Source organism: Dendropsophus ebraccatus, chromosome 8 (genome assembly GCF_027789765.1).
Source record: "Dendropsophus ebraccatus isolate aDenEbr1 chromosome 8, aDenEbr1.pat, whole genome shotgun sequence".
In the NCBI taxonomy this organism is placed as follows: domain Eukaryota; kingdom Metazoa; phylum Chordata; class Amphibia; order Anura; family Hylidae; genus Dendropsophus; species Dendropsophus ebraccatus.
In genome coordinates, this window is record NC_091461.1 from 109,199,614 (window position 1) to 109,221,403 (window position 21,790).

Sequence of the window (21,790 nt, forward strand, 5' to 3'; positions counted from 1 at the left end):
TTGACAGCTGCCTCCGATTACCGGAGGCAACGTTTCCCTGGTGTCTAGTGGGGGAGATCGCTCCTCCGGGACCTTGTCCCGGAGGAGCGATCTCCGTTACTGATGCCGGCCGGGGACGCGTCCAAGATGGCGCCGTCCTCGGCTCGGCACTCGTTTACTTCCGGCTGCAGCAGCCGAAAGCAAACGAGTGCCGATCTCATGGATCTCTGCAGCATATCTATGCTGCAGAGATCTCAATGAGAGATCACAGTGTATATACTAGAAGTCCCCCAGGGGGGCTTCTAGTATATGTGTAAAAAAAAAAAAAAAGTGTTGTTAATAGTAAAAAGCCCCCTCCCCTAATAAAAGTCTGAATCACCCCCCTTTTCCCAGGTTTTAAATAAAAGTAAACAAATAAATAAATAAATAAACATGTTTGCTATCGCCGCGTGCGTAATCGCCCGAACTATTAATTAATCACATTCCTGATCTCGTACGGTAAACGGCGTCAGCGCAAAAAAATCCCAAAGTGCAAAATTGCGCATTTTTGGTCGCATCAAATCCAGAAAAAATGTAATAAAAAGCGATCAAAAAGACGTATATGGGCAATCAAGGTACCGATAGAAAGATCACATCATGGCGCAAAAAATGACACCTCGCACAGCCCCATAGACCAAAGGATAAAAGCGCTATAAGCCTGGGAATGGAGCGATTTTAAGGAACGTATATTGGTTAACAACGGTTTGAATTTTTTACAGGCCATCAGATACAATATAAGTTATACATGTTATATATCGTTTTAATCGTAACGACTTGAGGAACATGCATAACAAGTCAGTTTTACCCCAGGGCGAATGGCGTAAAAACACATTTCCCCCAAATAAAAGAAATGCGTTTTTTTTTTTTCAATTTCACCACACTTCGAATTTTTTTCTGGTTTCGCAGTGTACTTTATGCAAAAATTCAGCCTGTAATTGCAAAGTACAATTAGTGACGCAAAAAATAAGGGGTCATGGGGGTTTCTAGGTGGAAAAATGCAAGTGCTATGACCTTTTAAACACAAGGAGGAAAAACCGAAAACGTAAAAACGAAAATGGGCCATGTCCTTAAAGGGTTAAAGTGACTCTTGTACCTGCAGATAGCTGCTTTTAATCCAAGATTTGTCCTGTGGTCCGTTCGGCAGGTGATGCAGTTATTGTCATAAAAAACGACCTTTAAACTGGCAGATCTGTGCTCTTTGGCCGTGGCTTAGTTTGTATATGCATTACGCTAGCACAACCTCTCCGTCCCTCCTCTCCACCCTCTTCACCATTTTTCCTATTCCTCTGCAGTGAAAACTACACAGGTGCCTTAACAATCCAGCCCATGTGCCGTGTCTTCACAGCTGATGAATAGTAGACAATCTGCCTGAAGCATTCCTAAAGATGAGGAGGGATAGAGAGATTGTGCCAGCCTAATGCATACACAATGTAAGCCACGGCCAAAGGGCACAGAGACGCCAGTTTAAAAGTTGTTGTTTTTTTTTTTTTTACATTAACTTCATCACCTGCTGAACGGACCCCAGGACAGATCTTGGATTAAAAGCAGCTATTCGAAGGTACAAGTTGTTTGGGGGGTTCAGATTGTGGGTAACAATGGCAGCTATCACCGTATTTTTTAACGGGGGCCATATCTACAGTGGAGCGTTCCTCTCAACTGATTAGCCGAAAGGGATCACAGAAGCTACTCCTTAGAATTCTTCATATAAATGTTTCTTAGACTCGTAAACATGATCATTCAATCATTTTGGTAAGGCTATTTTACCATTGCATCCGTCAGAAGTATCCCCAATGATACTATATAGGCACACAGTGATCTCTGTCTTTTTGCAAAAAAATGTATACTGCACAGTAGGCATGTTTTTTTTATCTCTAAGGGGACAGTCACACGGACGGTACGGTGATGTGAAGTTTTAAACAGCTTCGGACCTCCCAGCGTCATCATGAAAGATCATGCAAAAAAGTGTAAACGCCCCCATAGTCTGCTGCCTTACTCCATAGCGCAAATAAAACATGCACTGGCCAACTGAAGGCAAGAAAGATATTGTAGTGTGAAAGTAGTAGGCCACATCCACACGTTCTGTGAATACAGTCCATGCACTGCGAACCGGATTTAAGGACCTGGCATCACATATCAATATAATCTTGGGAACTCCACAACTTTTCAGATCTTTGTGACACTGTGCAGTACAGTACCACTAACATTTAAAGCGACTCTGTACCCACAATCTGACCCCTTCAAACCGCTTGTACCTTCGGATAGCTGCTTTTAATCCAAGATCTGTCCTGGGGTCCGTTCGGCAGGTGATGCAGTTATTGTCTTTAAAAAAAAATTTTAAACTTTGATTGTGTGTGCATTAGGCTGGCAAAACAGGACAACAAAGATTTAATTCACAGCTATGTCTTCCTCTGAAGTCAGCACTGACCTCTCTGACCTCTTATCACACAGGTCCTGCTGTGTAATCCTTTGTTCTCTGTTCTCTGCTGCCGACTAATCTCCCTCCCCCTCCTCTCCAAAGAACAGACAGGGCCCGACTGATGTAAAAGAGTTGAGATTTCCTGATAATGAGCAGTGGATACGAGAGAGGAGGGGAGGGGGGACCTGGGGAAAGTCTGTTTGAGTACAGATAATGGCATATTTGCCTAATAAACCCAATTACAAAGTTTCTTAAAATCGCCGGTACTATTGATTTCTGCAAAAAATAATAATAAAAAAATAAATAAATACGGCAGTGACACTTTAAAGTGACACTGTCACCTCCTTTTTGCATTCTGACATCTCTACACAGGTGTAAAGGGTAAATTTAGCGTTTTCAATACCTTATTTCATATCATACGTCATGGTGTTTGTTCAAGTGAAAAGTGCCCTTTTATCAACTGCAGATTGGCCCCTGCCCCCTCGCCGGGCCGTTGGAACAGGCTGCCCGAAAGGTTTAGACCCCACCCCCTTTACGTCGGCCAACCAATGGTCGTCAAGGGGGCGGCCAATGGTGCAGTTGTGGGCGGGGCTAAGTGGCGCTAATGCAGTTGAGAAAAGGACACTTTTTACTTGAACAAACACCATGACGTATGATATGAAGTAAGATATGAAAAACGCTAAATTTACCCTTTACACCTGTGTAGAGATGTCAGAATGCACAAAGGGGGGGGGGGGGGGACAGTGTCACTTTAAGTTCCTATCACATCTGGGCACTACCCCGTTCATCCACTGTGCATTCAGTTTCTTTGACAATGTTCATAAGGCCCATAGACAGTGAAAGGGGTCTGTTCGATTTTTTTTCTCGTGATTGGTGGGGGTCCCAGGACTCAGACCCTCCAGATCATTTAGTTATCACTTTTTCTCTGGATAAAGAATAACTTTTCATCTTAGAATAACCCCTTTAAGGAGTGTCTCTTCCAGTGTGGTTGGATGTACAGGCCCAGCTACTCTGCAGTATATTGTATATCCCTCTGTGTCTCATCTCTTGCATGCTGACGTCCTAATGCCGTGTTCCTGTGATAGAACAAGGATGAATCTGTGTGCCCACACACAGACCCTGACACCCACATGTCGCAGCTGTGTCACTGCCTGTACCCTCCGGACTGGTGCACGTTTTGCCTCGATGTCCTTGGTGACGGCTCACAGTCTTCAGTGCTATTCTTGCCTATGGCACGCAATCCTTTTTTTTGGACAACGTAATGGCTTTTAGTCCACGGCCGCAGGACTGTGACTCTATTCTGGGATCTGCCCGAGGCCTGGAATTATTCCTCTCCTTTAATACTAATTCTTCTTTTTGTGCATTGCACTTAAGACCCTGGAGCTCCTGACCACCATACACAGCCTAGCAGTGCGTTCTTATGAACACGCTGTGCTACAAGCAGCCTGGCTCGTGGTCCGCTCCGTGAATGGACTGGATGTCTGCAATTTTCCATCCCTGTAATAAAATACTTATACCTCTTTTGTTATAAGCTCTAAGTTCCTATAGCAACTGCCTTGACAAATTCTGTTTCCATAGCTACATCAAACCTGTCATTTAGTTACAGGGTCACTTGCTATAAGCACAGGTTGTTGGGAGGGGGTCTATAGGGAGATACGTATGGAAGGTAATTGCAATTCATAGTAAAATACAGGTCACTACTGTTTACTCTGTTGTCTCGTCTGCTTTAATTTTGCTTATTTGCGATCGTGAAATCATGGCTTGAAAGACCTCAGTATAAAAAGAAGAAACTAAAGGAGAACCAAACGATCCATGCGGAGTGAAAACTGCTGCAAAAAAAGGTCTTGTGCTCCAGGACCATGGGGAAAACTGAACAGTGTTGTTTGCTTGTGCTGCAGTTTTCCCCATGGATCACACGTCAAACCCACAAAAACAAAGCTCCATAACCGGTGCCAATAGCGAAATTCACTTTTAACCCCGTAAACTGTTTTAGTCCTAAGTGACCAGAATATATATATAGATAGATAGATAGATAGATAGATAGATAGTGAATTTGTGCTCCTGGTTGTTTCCTGGATATAACTTTTTTTTATCAGTTTGGTAGCGATAAAAAAAATATTTTTGGTCCTATTACACAGAGCAATTTTTACCGACTAACGATAAACGATCACAAACGGAATTGTTTATCGTTAACCTGAAATCGTTCACCATATTACACAGAGCGATAGTCGTTAGTTACAATCGTTACTACGGTCGTTATTGCGATCGTTACTATGATCGTTTACTCCTTCTGATCCCAGCAAAACAATGAACAATGTGCAATTACACTGAACAATTAGTGAAAAAATGTGGAATTACAGCAAACGAATGTGGAATTACAGCGAACGATTAGCTAACGATACTTTTAGGTTCAGATCTAGATCAACAACATACAAACTATTTTTCGATCGTTGCCTGCAATTACACAGAACGTTTATCGTTTAAATTTCAACAATTTAACGATTTTTTGCATGATAATTGTCCCATGTAATAGGGCCTTTAGGGTCCTATTAGAGAGGTCGATGGCGGCCCAATTAATTATGTAAACAAGCACCGATCTGCAAGATCTGCGCTCACTTACTGAGCCTATTACACATCTCGATGATTGTTTATCAAGGGCTGCACGGACATAATTAGCTAAACTGTTATATATTACCTCTCCACGATCCCGGTCTTCTCCTGCCCTCTGCTTTCACTCTCGATGCTGCAACTTAAGAGTGACCTGTCTAAGCTAACAGGCCACTCAGCCACTGTTACACGTAGTGATGGACAGTTGGCGGCTGGTGGTTTTAGGTCTGGACCTAAAGACACAATCAGCCGATGATCGTTGTCTCTATTGCACTAGTGATAATCAGCCGAATCGGACAATTATTGCTTTTGTATCAGGGGGGGTCACACATGTGACCCTCCAGCTGTTTCAAATCTAATGCTTTGGATATCCAGGCATAATGGGAATTGTAGTAGAAAGCAAAAAAAAATATAGCCTGCTTTTTAGCTGCTACTATCTGGCCTCATGATGAACTCCTGGACCATCAACCACTGGGCAGACACAAAAGAAGACATGACTGGTCCCATAAAGAAATAAATCAATACCCAGCAAATTGTGGAAGCCAATAAACAATGAAGTATCAAATCATAAAGGAAACGGATCCTTACTTATGTCTGGAATGCATATTCCTGTGAGAATGTAAACCCCACATGCTTTGCAGATTGTGTCTGCATCCTCTGGGGTTAGTGGCTGCTCCATCTATACATTTATACAACTGGTAACGCTGATTTGTTGGATAATGAAAAAATACTCAAATAAGGCTTAGTGCCCATGTTGTTCCCATTTACCGGAGTAGACTTCGCCTTCCATATTCATGCGTCGAAGGTAATTTGCCCTGGATATGTATAACCGGTCCCTGTTAGTCACTGGCAGAGCTGATGTCGGTGTAAGATCCAGCAACTCTGCTATTCCAGGGGCCACTTTGCCAACACTTAAAGGAGAAGTCCAGTGAAAATTTTTATTAAAGTATTGTATTGCTCCCTAAAAGTTATACAAATCACCAATATACACTTATTATGGGAAATGCTTATAAAGTGCTTTTTTCCCTGCACTTACTACTGCATCAAGGCTTCACTTCCTGGATAAAATGGTGATGTCATTTCCTGGATAAAATGGTGATGTCACGACCCGACTCCTAGAGTCCTAGAGCTGTGCGGGCTGTGGCTGCTGGAGAGGATGATGGCAGAGGGATGCTCAGTGTCCCTTCAGTGCCCTGTGTCCCTCAGTGTCCCCCTGCCATCATCCTCTCCAGCAGCCACAGCCCGCACAGCCCTGGGAGTCGGGTCGTGACATCACCATGTTATCCAGGAAGTGACATCACCATGTTATCCAGGAAGTGACATCACCATGTTATCCAGGAAGCGAAGCCTTGATGTAGTAGTAGTAAGTGCAGGGAAAAAAAGCACTTTATAAGCATTTCCCATAATAAGTGTATATTGGTGATTTGTATAACTTTTGGGGGGCAATACAATAATTTTCTCCAGACTTCTCCTTTAATCTAAGTGTGCAATGCATAAAACACATATGTCCTAACTTCTTGAAGCTGTAATAGGGCACACAATGAAATCTATAGGACATAGCATCATAGGCCTTCTCTGTTATTTTATGGAAGTATTGTAATGCGTTTTGCACACCACTGTATAGTATAACAATGCTTGATCCACGATGTTGTTATAACTCTGTTGTCAGTGCCCAAAGGGCTGCAATCCTCTATGAGGGTAACCTAGTATCATACATCAAAGCTTAATATGGCGTCTATGTTAGAAGAGGAAGCTTGTGTTGTGTTATTAGAGAGGAAGCCGTTCAACAGGATTACAGGATTTTCTTGTCCTCGGGAACATGTCATCTCTTCTGAACAACACTCAGTAGACATCTGACTCCCCAGACTATTTCCTTTTTCACATGTACAAATATTTGCATTGTTAAAAAGAGAATATGTGAGGTCAGAATTTACCAAATGGAAAAAGAAAAATTCTAAATGTACTAAATTGAAGAAGATCCCTTTAAAGGGGTTATTCAAGATTAGAAAGGACACTGCTAGTTTCTTGTAAAAATCTGCACCACCCCTGTCCCCAAGTTGTATGTAGTATTACAATTTGCCTCCATTCACTTCAATAGAACTGAGCTGCAAAACCCCACCCAAACCGAGGACAAGAGCTGTTCTGTTTGTGGAAGAAAGTGGGCGTTTTGTCTAAGCCTGTAGAACCCTTTTGACTGTGATTAAGGGTTGCTTCTTATATGTAATGTTAGTTTTATTTATTGGCTGTAAATCTATAGAAGAAAAATTTTGAGTATCTTTTTTATAACTTGTAGTTATTCAATTTCTATATCTAAAAACCTCTGTGGGTGCGGCCATATTTACTGTTACCTATCATTCTGCATGCACGGCATGATACCTTTTAAAAACTCTGTTAGGTATGTAGTCCTCCCCTAAAGCGAGCCATGTAGGAAACTACCAGAAGAGCCCTAGACTACATTGTAATAAAATACTTATAATGTAAGTCTATGGCGCTTCCGGCAGTTCTGTACACCGCTCACTTTAGGAGCAGACTACATACATAAGTCTATGGAGATGATTGACAGCGGGGAACTAAAGCACAAAACAAAGTCCCTGTCACATGTCCAAATTTTTGCAATGACAGGTAGGATTTAAATCCCTTAAGGTGATTCTCACTGCTTACTCTGGCCCCGTCTACACAGATAAGCCAGCAATCGTTCTAAAAGGAACAGTCCGCATTAGTCTATTCTGTGTAACTAGTGTGAAAACTGACATACTATGTCATTATATGAGGATAAGTTACCTTTATAGTGTCTTGCACTTTGTATATACATAGAGGCTGTTTTTCTGATTGACAACCATAACTCAATGCCTTATATCTGTCGTATAGAATTAATCTTGCCCGCAAGGGGGCTCCACCATTATTACTGTATATCTAATTTTGTGTGCTTATTTTTTATTCTAATATGCTTCATTTTGTAGAGGAAAAGTCCGGTAAGCTATAAATATTCGTTTTTTTTAGCACTGGTTTGTATATGAGAATGTTTTCACGCTTCTCTATAAATTCACATGGGGAGAAGACACAGAGGGCAGAACTGGTGCTGTGTTTGCCTATGGCAGGGCCGAGGGTCATGACACAAGTTTTTCCTGATATGCCTATGTCATGCGCTGCCCCTCAGGCCTGCACAACATCATTTCTGCCTGGAGTTTCCTTTAATTTGTGCACACCACAGACACATGGTACTTATGGTGTTCTGCCAGGAATGCTGGGTAAGAATCTTTATTGGAGGCGGTGTGATCCCCCCCCCCCCCCCCAAAAAAAAAAAGACAAGTCTATTTTATTTTATGTCTTTTTCCTTTGGCAGAATGCTTTATTCATAAATCTATGTATTTTTGGTGGAGGATTAATCTATGGGTCATATATACATTATTATTAGTCTGGTGTTTACTTCCAGTGTAACAGAAGAGACAGAAGGAGATACAGAAGTATACAGGCAATATCTGGCTGTCCACAACTACCACCAGCAAAATCAGGTGATCAACTGATCACCCGCACAGATGTATTTTGGAAGGGGTTGTTTCTGGTGAGACAGCCCCTTTAAATCTACATACCATGTTGAGTACCTTTATATATTCTTATTTGCCTTGTTCTGCTTTTTAATTTATACACTGATTTATTCTCCATTCGCACGGGAAACTGCATTGAGAATTCTGCTGGGTTTTTGCTACCGGATAGCAGTGCATCATGGGAGCTTAAAGGGAAACTATCAGCAGGTTAGAAGAATCCAACCTGCTGGTATCTCCCTATAGCATGCAGGGAAATGAGGATAAAGTTTCTTACCTTCATCCTCGGTGCTGTTTCCATGATATTAGGAGTGTACTCTTTATGCTAATTAGACATTTTGCTGCAGTCCCGCCCCCAGTGCACCCATCCTCCCCTGGTTGGATCGGTGCACTGTCTAATTAGCATACAGATTGAGCTCGTAATTGCATGGAAACGTCACCGAGGATGAAGGTAAGAAACTTGCCTTCATCCTCAGCGCCCCTTGTGCAATAGAGAGATATCAGCAGGTTAGATTTTCCCTTTAAAGGGAATCTGTCATCACTGTAATGGCTTTTTAGTGCCCAGACCACTAGACCACTGGCTGTTGAGAGAGACGGGATATTCCTGCTCTAGCTTCCAGTAAGAAAACAACTAAAGCAGTCAATTATTGGTGAAAGGCTTGGCCAGGGAAACTCCCATTACAGGGCGCTCAGGGGAAGATCCCACCTCTTTGACTCTTCAGCAGTCTACACATTAAAAAGCCATTGTTTATGCAAAGTGTATGACGGAAAGTAGAGAAAGGTATGCTCTCACCTCCCCCTTTTGCTAGCACAAAACTGCTGACTGGTTCCCGTTAATGGGTTAGGACCTGTAGCAGCATTTATTACCTATCCAAAAGATAGATGAGAAGTGTATGATTGCTGAGGGTCTGATCACTGCAGCACCCACTGATCAAAACAGTGATGGTTCCCAAGTGCCACTTGCCAAGGTGTTGTGTCTGCATGACTGCCTTTGTATTTACTGCCAGTGGGACTAACATATGACTATTGCTGTTAGTACTATAGACAGTGATTGCTCCAATGGTCACATAGTCCCTCAGCCGCTTCATTGACAAGGGGCGCTCATGGACCACTTTTTTTTTTTTTTTTTTTTTTTTTTTTGCTCAGTTGGGTCACTGGCAATTGGACCCCCAGTGGTCACACATTTATCCTGTGGATAGACGATCAGTGCTGTTAATGGACAACCCCTTTAAGTGACAGTCAGAGCTTGTAGTATGCAAGAACAAGGAGAAGAAAAAAAAAATAAAAAAAAATAAAAAATATATATATATATATATATATATATATATATATATATAGTTAGAGTTTATAAAGTTACTTAACTTTGTATGTAAAGGTTATAGGGAACGTTAGGCATTTTCATGGTAAAATGGCAGAAGGTATGAGCTGCGGGGTCCGGCTGTTGAGACCTCCACTAAGGGGTAGCTCTTAGTTTCTGTTAATCTCGCATGAGAGAGAAGATTGTGCAGTGTATAGACTTTCTATGGATCCTTAAACCACACAATCGGCTCTTGGGTACCATATGTGTATTTAGTTCTCCAGCTGGAGCCTTCAATATAAACAATTGCTGAATATTACTATCCATGTAAATGCCGTAAATACCATTAGCCTGGTATGGCATTTATCTATAGTCCCTCCAACATTGCCATCTATGCATCCCAGCTGCTTTATGTGCCCAGTGAGGCCTGAATGTTTCCAGCATTAAAAGTACTGTATGTATTTTTCATTGCAAGATGCCAGACTAAGATTTACTGTTTAGGGAACCTTCGTCTCTCAAGCTGTTGCCGAACTACAGTTCCCATCATGCCTGGAGAACCAAAGCTAAAAAGCTTGCGCTGTCCAGGCATGATGGGAATTGTAGTTTTGCAACAGCTGGAGGTCCAAGGGTTCCCCATCCCTGGTTTACAGATATTTGTAAATGCTGAATATATGTGTACATGTTATACATTGCTGTAGTCTCTGTTTGTCATGAGACAGACAGCCGTTGCATTACCGCAGCAGAACTGCATAGTGAATCTATAAGTTTAGTGCTAAATCACTAAAGGTTATGTTCACACATGCCGATTTGCAGTGATTCTTCACCAAAACAAATCAGCATCTTTACAGTCGAGTTGCCACAAATCTACATGAGTGTGAACATACCCGAAGGCTGCCTGTATTCACATGCATCATTGCTGCAGTTTGCACCATCACTGCCTCTTGTGAACAGTTTTTGGAGACAGTGTTTCCTTTCTGATTGTAATATTGATTAATTTGATGGCTTTCATATAGCGTTGGGTCGAGATGCCGAACTGTTTAGGTTCACCAACGTTCTCCTTTGGCCAAATCCATGTTTTCCAGGACTCCATCTTCTGCAGCTGCTGGGAGTCAAATGCCGAACGCTCGGATTCAGAGAATGTTGTGGAACCCCAACAGTTCGGCATCTCCACTCAACACTACTTTTAGACCATTGTCGCTCATACCGTTTATGATTTGTAGTTGATTCTTTGCTTGCTAAAGAGCAGTTTCACTAAACCATATAAATTTACTTTACTGCTAGTTAGGTGGTGGGACTAAAAAAGGGCACCTGGCCTATGCACCATTTCTTTACTGTAAGTGTATGGGGAGACTCTAATGGTGTCACAAGGATCCTGAATGATGCTGAATGAACGCAGTTTTTATTTTTATGACTCCTATAATACTGATTCTAGCTATTTATATAGATATTGATACATTTGGGTGGAAATGCTCTTTACTAAAAATATATATATATATATATATATATATATATATATATAAATGACAAATGAATTATCCAGATCAGTGGTGTTTGCTTGTGATCATACCTGTAATGAGTAGATCTGCGGATACATGCCCTTTAAATCCCTTTAAGATCGCTTAGTGTTTCCTACCTGTAGCTTTCTAGCTGTTGCAAACTACAACTCACAGTTAAAGTGTCACTGGCATATTTTTATTTTATTTTTTTGCACAAATCAATAGTACAGGTGATTTTAACAAACTTTGTGATTCGGTTTATTAGGCAAATATGCCATTATCTGCATTCAAAAAGACTTTCCTCAGGTCCCCCCCTCCCTCCTCTCCCTCGTTCACTGCTCATTATCAGGAAATCTCGACTCTTTTACATCAGTCGGGCCCTGTGTAATCTATGGAGGGGGGAGGAGGGGGAGGGAGATTAGTCGCCAGCAGAGAGCAGATAACAAAGGATTACACAGTGGGACCTGTGTAAAAGCTGGTATTCGGAGGTCAGAGCGGTCGGTGCTTACTTTAGAGGAGATAGCCCGGTGATGTAGCTGTAAATTAACTCTTTGTTGTCCTGTTTTGGTGCCTCATTTCCTTCAACTCCTCCCCTCTCCATAGAGAACCATGAAGACAGGGGGAGAGCTTCAAACTGCTTTTTCATGATATAAATGCATTACAAGGTTTCTTAAAATCTCCTGTAATATTGATTTCTGCAAAAATAATTTAAACGACAGTGACACTTTAAAGGCTGCCTGGGCATGCTGGAAGTTGTAGTTTTGCAACAGCTTGAGCACTGAGGGTACTAGTGCACTCTTTATCTTTTCTTTACTTTGGACATCTTATACAAATATCATCTGTTTCTCCAGTGACGTCCGGAGCTGCAATTTTTAGTTCTTTTGGCAAAATATGACTTGGGCGAGATACCGTAACGCTGTCCAGGAGAACTATAGGCTGATACTCATTTTGTTATTTATGGTAGAGACCTGGTAGATTGTGTGTTAGTGATCACTGATGTATCACTCTTTGACTAGGTGTGTCTTCTCTCTTCCCTTGTGCTGGCCGCAGAGACGTAGCCCGGTAAGATAAGAGTTGCTAAATGTTTCTGATATTTTACCACTTGTGTATTTTTTTTTTTATCCATTAAGATGCTTGAATGAATGTCTTCTTTTAGTTTTGGTTTCCTTCCACTTCAACACCCGAAGTTATACAAATGGATAGTCATAATGAAAAGCCATTCAGAAAATGATATTTCCAAACAGCTTTACACATTACAGTGCAGCAAAATATCTACTGCTCCTGGCACACACCTAGTTTTAGCATGGATCTCCATGAGCTGAACACCAGCAATACATTTATTGTCTTGTTATAAGTTTGCAAACTTCCTAGAATATTTTTGACACTAAGATTTATTATTAGTTAATGGGAAAACCTGACCAGTCTCTAGAACTAAGACCCCAAACCAGACCATTAACATTAATACAGACCCCAGATCAGGTTTTATTTCATATTATTATTTACAGTGGTACCTCTGGGTTCAAACTTTTCAGTATTCACACAAAAATTTACCCAGAAATTATGTTCCTAACTCGAACTTTGCTTTGTATCCAAATGTGTTCATCACAAGCTGGGGATGAGTGAATTTGCCTAATGCTTGGGCGTGTACAAACATTGCCAAACACAAACGTTTGACAAGTTTGCTCATCGGCAGTGCTGCTCATTTTCAATTGCCGCTATCCTCTAAAAATTATTTAGACTTTAGGCTATGTTCACACATGGCATCTAATTAGCGTTATTATGCACTATTTTACCGCGATTGCCCAATTCACGACAAAAATGCATAATTAAATGGCAAGTGCGAACATTGCCTCTGAGTAGACCTATAAAAATAATCAGACACCATACTAGATCCATAAAACTAATCAGACCTTGGACTAGATCCCTTAAAGTAATTATACCCAAGACCAGATACTCAAAAGTAACAAAATCCCAAACTAGATCCCTACAATTAATCAGACCTGATTGCTAATTAGAGATGAGCAAATTTACATTAAAAATGTAGCGAAGAGCTTCGTTTGCTCGGCACTCGGCTTTGCTTTGTTTTTAATGTAAATTCTCTCATCTCTACTGCTAATATTAATCAGACCTCACGTCAGACCTATAAAACTAATCAGGCCTCAGACCAGACCCTAAAAATTATTCAATTCTCTGTATAGACCCCCAAATTCAAACAACATCACATAATATGATATCGGACACCAGACCAAATTAATGTAGACCCCCAGACCCTCAAACCATTAATCAGACCCCTAATACATCCAACCATTTGGCACCAACTGTTGTCAGGACTTTGTATGCCAGAGCCAACAGTAGTTCTGCTAGATGCATTGGAGGAGACACTGGTGTATCCGTGATGCCAGGTCTGCTGGGTCCGGACCGCAGTAATCCTCAGCTCAGCTTCGGGCTGGGGTTTGCCAATTGAAGTGACTCTGTACCCACAATCTGACAGCCCCCCCCCCCAAACCGCTTGTACCGTCAGCTGCTTTTAATCCAGTTATTGTCCTAAAAAAACAACTTTTAAACTTGCAGCCCTGTGTCAAATTGGCGGCGCCTAGAGTGTGCGTGCCCTAGGCCTGGACCTCCTCTCCGTCCCTCCTCCCCGCCCTCCTCATCACTAGAGATGCCCCCAAGCAGAATTTTTTCCTATTTCTCACTTGTCTGAACACTGCACAGGTGCCTTAACGATCCAGGTCATGTGCAGTGTTCACACAGGTGATGAATAGGAGAACTTGTTCTAGGAGCATTCCTAATGATGAGGAGGGCGGGTAGGAGGGACTGAGGGGTGGTGCAATCCTAGGGCACGCACACTCTAGGCCATGCCAATTTGACACAGGGCTGCAAGTTTAAAAGTTGTTTTTTAGGACAATAACTGCATCACCTGGTGAACGGACCCCAGGACAGATCTTGGACTAAAAACAGTTATCCGAAGGTACAAGCAGTTTTGGAGGGGGGGCAGATTGAGGGTACAGAGTCGCTTTAAGTACCATTTTGCCATCCCTTGCCACCAGTTATGCCTATAGCCTCTCGACACCAGTTATTCCTTCATAAATTCTAATTCCATTCACCACTAAAAACGTATGGAATTCCGTTTTGATGGGAAAATACACCTAGCCTGCACCATAAAATGACTAAGTGACTCTTTGTGGGCCAGCCGTGAGTTTATATTCTGCAGAGTGCCTACTCCTCAATCTGTATACAGTGTAAATAACTAAGATTGTCTTTAATCTCATGTTGCACAAGCTGTTATCTCCTAGTTCTTGTATGGTTTAGTGTGACGGTAAGATCCATCGTGTGCATCAATCATAACCTTCCTCTTCCGCTTCCATCAACTTAATAACCAAATAAAACATGACGCATGGATTAAATTTTCTGCTATCGCTATTTTTTTCTCTGGTTTTCTGTGCTGCTTGATATAATAGTAATGCCTGTGTGTGCAGAGCGTGTAACCCATGCATGCCGTGTGCTTTAATACCTGTTTATTTTTATTAATAGGGCACAATTAAGAGACACTTGTCAAGTAAGTAGAAGGATCTGAGGCAACTGTTCTTTCTAGTTCAGTTAATCCATAGAGGTATATCAGTATAGCATTGTATCATAATATATACCGAGTTTGCAGAGCATTGGGGAGGCCATGACAATAAGATGTGTAGTTGGGTGGCAGACCCCCGTGTTATCTCACTCTTGCATCCAGCCCAGTTACCCTCAAAGCTGTGTTCCCCAACCTGTGGTTTTCTAGCAGGAACACTGACCTAGATCAAGGCACGCATGCCAGGATCCTGGCATCTCTAATGTTTTGTACTGAGAGAGTAGACTGACATTGCATGTTATTTTATACTAATGTCTTTTAGTAATATCTGTGTTACATGTAATATTAAGAGTCGCTAACTCGGGACAATAATCTCTGTACTAACACGAGGCAGGAAGCCCCAAACTGTGGTGTCTACATATGTGTGTCTCTGGTTTGGCTGATATCCCTAGTAATGTTTTAAAGCTCTATTATATAGATGGCATAAAGAGATGTTCTGTTGCTCCAAGCAGGATGAAAATTGGACAGCAGATTGATTCTGCTGAGAGTTTCCAGAATGTAGACGTCTTAGATAATAGATAGATCTGCGCACACCGGCCGCGTCTATCAAAACTGTATAATGTTTAATCTCTACAGGTGAAGAGATAGCAAGGCCGAGGCGTTCAACTCCCACAGCGGAGATTGCAAGGTTAGTGCTAAGTATGTAGAATATATGCATGTAGAATATAATGTAAGTGATTGCAGATTACAGCCGGGCAAGACCGTCGGCATTGATATTGGTAATGGTCGTTCATACCATGTTGTTGCTTCTTATTTTAAGGTTCTGTGTAATTACAAATGTACATGTAATCGAGTATAACATGCAGGTCTCTGACTGATCTCTTGTTCTCATTGTACACTATAGTAAGAAAGCTCCGGCTGACCTGTTTGGCCCTCCGCTGGAGTCTGCCTTCGAAGATCCGAAGTCTGAAGGTAAAGATGAGCCTAAAATATATACTTGAGCCTCAATATGATGATCTTCCTGATTGTCCCCTGCAATGGATCTCCTCACCAGTCTCCTGCCTATATATACAAAGTCTGCAGGCAGTAATTGGCTGCTGTAGTCTTGTGATGTGTCATCGTTGTGGATGACGTCATCATGCAAACACTGTGCAATAGGGGAGCGGAGAAAAATTCTTAAGGTAATTTCTGTATGTAAAAAAGGTTATTATTGTATGCTAATGTTATGTTAAAGGAGAAGTCTGGCAAAATTTGTTATTAAAGTATTGTATTGCCTCCCAAAAGTTATACAAATCACCAATATACACTTATTACGGGAATTGCTTATAAAGTGCCTTTTTCCCTGCACTTACTACTGCATCAAGGCTTCACTTCCTGGATAAAATGGTGATGTCACTTCCTGGATAACATGGTGCCGTCACTTCCTGGATAACATGGTGATGTCACTTCCTGGATAACATGGTGATGTCACGACCTGACTCCCAGAGCTGTGCGGGCTGTGGCTGCTGGAGAGGATGATGACAGGGGGATGCTCAGTGTCCCTCCAGTGCCCTGTGTCCCTCAGTGTCCCCCTGCCATCATCCTCTCCAGCAGCCACAGCCCACACAGCTCTGGGAGTCAGGTCATGACATCACCATGTTATCCAGGAAGTGACATCACCATGTTATCCAGAAAGTGACATCACCATGTTATCCAGGAAGTGACATCACCATTTTATCCAGGAAGTGAAGCCTTGATGCAGTAGTAAGTAAAAAATTTCGCCAGACTTCTCCTTTAATAAAGCTCCTTTGGGCTGTGTTACCACAATGTCTTTTTTATGGCTGTCTTTTTGGACGGCCATGATTTCAAGACAAAAATATGGACGTATTATGCACATTTTTGACAGAATTTGCCTATTGCAGCTGTATTTTTGTCTCAAAATGATGGTTTTCAAAAATACAGCTGAAATACGGCCAAGAAAAGACGTATAAACATAGCCTTAAAGTCCAACTTCAGTCAGCGTCGTAACCTGAAGATTCTGAGCTCCAATGCAAAATTTGTGTCTAATATCTTTACTCACCCTATGGGCCCTCTCAGGATCTAGGGCTTGGGTACAACCACACCCTCTGCACTACCCAAAGTTATGCCCCTTCCTTCGGTTCTATATGCACTGAAGGGGTTCTTTGCTGTGGGCAGTCCCTACTGATCAGCTGATCAGAAAGTGTTTTACAGCTGTGATTTGCAGATGAACCTGGTACTGAGTGTTCAGCTTTTCTGCAGCTCCACCACAGGAGAAATGCGTGTACTACAGGAGAGGTCCTCCAAGGTTACTAATATTACAAAAGACTTATAAGACGTCAAAGAGGTGTCAAAAGTTGCAGGAAGATTGGTGCCATAAACTTTCTATAGAGTACATCTCCCGCAGAAAGAAATTTTCTAGAAATTAGTCCAACTTTTTGACGTGCCTTTATAACATCTCATATTTAAGAACTGTTGCAATGCAGGGGATTTGGAGTGCTGTGTCAGAAATATACAGTTGTAACCAGTAAAGATATAAATAAGAAATAAATATCTTGTGGTATCACACATGATATCACCAGATAGGTAGCCATGTCAACACATATATAATTTATTTATTTATTTTTTATTTAATTTTATTTTATTTATTTAATTTTTTTAAATTTTTTTTAGTTCCACTAGACCAGTCTGAAATATGGGGAGCATCCCAAATAAGCACCACAGCTTCCGAATCTCCAAAGCTGTCAAGGCTATTCCCTACTGGAAGTAAGTAGTTTATACATGCTGGACCACAGGAAAGTTCCCAGCAAACCAATAAAGTTATAGTACGTAATTAGAAAAAGAGTGACTTGAGGTGAGGCGAATGAATCCAAGCTGCAGCCACAGATAAAAAAAAAAAAAAAAAAAAAAAAAGGGGCTGCGGAATCTGTTATATAAATAAATCTGCTATATAAATAAATATTATTATTATTAGATAAGAGTGTCACTGTTTTTCCTAATTTCATACAGCAAAGAAATTGTTAGAGTATTATATACAGATAATAAATCGATTTTATTGATTGGTTATGGTATAGCAACCATACAGCAACAGTTTCTTTAATCTCTCTGTTTTTAGCACCTCCACCCATTCCACCCAAAAATATTCCAGCCACGCCACCCAGGACTGCTTCACCCTTACCAGCTGGGATAGGTGAGTGTAAGAACTTTTCCTCTAAATCCTGGTATATCTACCAAACTGTTGACTTTGTCCTGCAGATGTCATGACATTTGGTGCGTTGCTTCCCCTCCCTGTTTTCATCTTATAGGAATATTTTGTATTCTTTAGTGTAAAATTCTGGAAAAAAAAATCCTGCCCTGCTTGACACTCTGATGCCCTGATAGGCGCTGTATCTAATTGTATCCAAGCTCTTGAATGCAAATACAGACAACTCCTAAGTTAGGGCTTTGGTCCCGCTCCCTAATCCTAACAATATGTTAAAGAGTATGTATCACCTATATTTTATTTTATTGATTAGAACTAGGTATCTAACTTTGCTAACTTGCTAACGTGTGATTGATAAAATGTTGGCCACCCTTTTCATTGAGTTCTCCAAAACAAATCCCAAAGGATTCAGATATGGATGAATGGACTAGGGGTTGTACTGGGATGACATGAACACAAACCCCGACTATAAATCCCTAGCCATCTTACCATATTGAATATTATAGACCATACTACATATACGTTTTTATTTGCAGATCAAGCACTTGCTGCAGGAGGAGACCTGAAGGAACCGTCCACCACAGAGGAGCGACCTGCATCTATCAGTGACTTGGACAGTATTTTCGGCCCTGTTTTATCCCCCAAGTCTGTGGCTATCGGCTCCGAAGACAAGTGGATCCGATTTCACGACCATTCACCGGAAAAAATTTGCTCCTCTTCTCCACCACTTCCTTCCTCCCCGCGCCCCCCTCGCTCCCCTCCTCCTCCTCGTACCCCTCCTCCTCCTCGTACCCCTCCTCCTCCTCGTACCCCTCCTCCTCCTCGTACCCCTCCTCCCCCTCGTTCCCCTCCTCCCCCTCGTTCCCCTCCTCCCCCGCGTTCCCCTCCTCCTCCACTTTCTCCTCCACCTCCACTTTCTCCTCCTCCTCGTTCACCACCGTCTCCTCCTCCTCCTCGCTCACCTCCTCCTCCTCTATCTTCCCCTCCCGCTCTTTCTCCTGCCCCAGCTCCTTCTCCACCTCCTCCTTCATCTCCACCGCCACCTTCCTCTCCCCCACCACCTCCTTCTCCCCCTCCCCCTCTTTCTACAACAATTGTCGAGTCTCCACCTCCAAAAGAAGCAGACAGCCCCTGTGAATCACTGACCCCTGTGGAAATGTGTCGAAATATACCCTCACCTCTAAACCTGGAAGAGGTCCACAAAAAAATTGCAGAACACTCGTTCAATAAAGATGATCTACCAGAAACCGCAGCCTCTCCAAAAGATTTCAGCCTTGGTCAAAGAGCTACACCCCCCCCACCTCCACCGCCTACATACAGAGCTGTGGTGTCATCTCCAGGACCCAGTGGTGCAGGAAGCACAAGTGGTATGTGTATGTCGTTATTGTCGATAATGTTTGGCACTGACAAGTACAACACTAGCAGAATGTAAAGTAAATGCAGCTCTGAAGTGTAAGGCCTTATTCACATGTCCGTGGTTCTAATGGCTGTATTATCATGTGTACAGGGTCATGATCTGTGCGGCAAAAAAACAACAAAAAAAACAGATTTTAGTACAGACCCGAATTTGCAACACAGATCTCTATCATCACGTAGTGTTCTGTGAAGCACGGAGCACTACTGATGCACACATAGTGCAGTCTGTGGTCACAGACGTGTGAATGTAGCCTAATACATAATGTAACTCAGGATCAGTACAGGATAAGTAATGTAATGTATGTACACAGTGACCCCACCAGCAGAATAGTGAGTGCAGCTCTGGATTATAATACAGGATGTAACTCAGGATCAGTACAGGATAAGTAATGTATGTACACAGTGACCCCACCAACAGAATAGGGAGTATAGCTCTGGATTATAATACAGGATGTAACTCAGGATCAGTACAGGATAATAATAATAATTTTAATGTAGCTTTAGTATGTCTGTAAACATTACAAACTAAAAGTTTTATTGAATATCTCCTAATAAGGAACATCCTCTCCTGCTCGCCCAGCAACTCCTCTTGCCGCCTGCAGTACAACCCCTCCACCACCTCCTCCTCGTCCACCATCTCGGCCTAAAGTCCCACCTGGGAAACCTGCAGTAACAGATGTGAGTTATCTCCCTAAATGTATTTTAAGTGGATTTAGAGGCGCAAACAGTGCCGATAATGCTTTATCTATAGTAATAATTTGTAATCTATCAATATGTTTGGTAATGTGAAGACCAGTCGCTTACTGGACATACCATGAAACCTCTGGTTCCGCGGACAGCTGGGTCTTCTGTGAAGCATATGCTTATAGATAACCTTTATCTTTCCTCTGCAGTCTCGGCCGTTCAGTCCACCCGTCCACTCGTCCAGCCCACCTCCCATTGCACCCTTGGCCCGAGCTGAGAGCACTTCCTCCATTTCTTCAGCAACGTCCCTGAGTGCCGCCACCACACCGACAGTCGGTAATGACTTATGTGTTGAGTTGTTTTTTTTTACATTTCTCATGTTTGTTCCTATACTTTTCATTGTATACATAGTAACAACATTCTACATCTATTCATCTCAAAGCACAGCAGGTATGGTGTTATGGTGCTAGTTTAGATGTCCCTTCTTAAGGTCCCCATACACTTTCACTAACTGACGGCCAAGTATTCCTGTATTCTCTATAGGGAGTGGAGGGGTAAACCACTGTGAGAGAGCTCTCGCTTCAGCTTATCTCTCCCGAAACGAAGGGGTCGGCCATGATTCTCCATCTCAGTCAAATCCTATGGCCACCAATACAACCTCATATATCTTAGATCTGCCCCTAGCAGCTGTTTCAGCCATCTAAAGTCTAAGGTGTATAGGGACCTTTAAATTAATGTTACTATATTTGCATTTACTTTCCAGGGGCTGAATAAAAGAATCATAGTGAGCAATGGAGATTGCCACTATGTGTGTATTTTCTCTGGGAAATATTCTATTCTTACACATTCCCCATAATGTTTGAAGTCAACCCCTGTCCATGTGTCTTCACAGGAAATAGTGATGTCAGAGATGAAGGGTCATTCCTCAGGAGCCAGAACTAAAGCCACTAGTACACGGGGCGATGGAGAGGAGCAAACCAGCGGTGTCAGTGCCCACTTGCTTCTCGTTCCCCGCTCGATGCCGGCGCTATTACATGCGTCGGCAGCGAGTGGGTAAGAGCAGGGGGGGGGCTGCCTGGGTGATCGCTGGATCGTTTTGATCCGTTTTTCCATTGACTTCCATTATAAAAAAAAAAAAAGGGACCAAAACAGATAAGCTTTTTTTTTTTTTCCGGACAGAAAAATGAGGTCAACTACGTTTTTGTGTACGTAAAAAAAAAACCTGATGTGTTTTGATCCTTTTTTTTTATAATGGAAGTCAATGGAAAAACAGATCGAAACGGATGCACACAATTGTATCCATTTTTTTTTTTATCTTTTTTTTTTTTTAAAACGGATTGCAAGAACGGATTGCTAAAACGTAGTGTGAACCCAGCCTTACATGGAGCGATGGCAGCGGATCGTTGCCAGCTTGTGAAAGACATGTTGAAAGACAACAACAGACAATGATCAGCCGACGTTGTTAAAGGGAACCTGTCACCCCGTGGCCCCAGGCAGCAACTGACATACAGGGACATAAAGCTCAATATACTTACCACATCGGTCTC

At 42.1% G+C, this 21,790-nt stretch overlaps 1 protein-coding gene across 8 annotated transcripts in view; it reads left to right on the forward strand.

The window, feature by feature from the left end:
* SGIP1 (SH3GL interacting endocytic adaptor 1) overlaps window positions 1-21,790 on the forward strand; it is a 69,585-nt gene that overhangs the window by 25,720 nt on the left and 22,075 nt on the right. For all 8 annotated transcript variants that reach the window (XM_069981387.1, XM_069981389.1, XM_069981391.1 and 5 more), the window contains exons 7-15: window positions 12,427-12,438; window positions 14,911-14,935; window positions 15,581-15,632; window positions 15,849-15,916; window positions 17,615-17,707; window positions 18,057-18,131; window positions 18,680-19,510; window positions 20,116-20,237; window positions 20,453-20,579. In XM_069981387.1, the coding sequence (XP_069837488.1) occupies window positions 12,427-12,438; window positions 14,911-14,935; window positions 15,581-15,632; window positions 15,849-15,916; window positions 17,615-17,707; window positions 18,057-18,131; window positions 18,680-19,510; window positions 20,116-20,237; window positions 20,453-20,579 (1,405 nt within the window). The remainder of the gene's footprint in view (window positions 1-12,426; window positions 12,439-14,910; window positions 14,936-15,580; window positions 15,633-15,848; window positions 15,917-17,614; window positions 17,708-18,056; window positions 18,132-18,679; window positions 19,511-20,115; window positions 20,238-20,452; window positions 20,580-21,790) is intronic.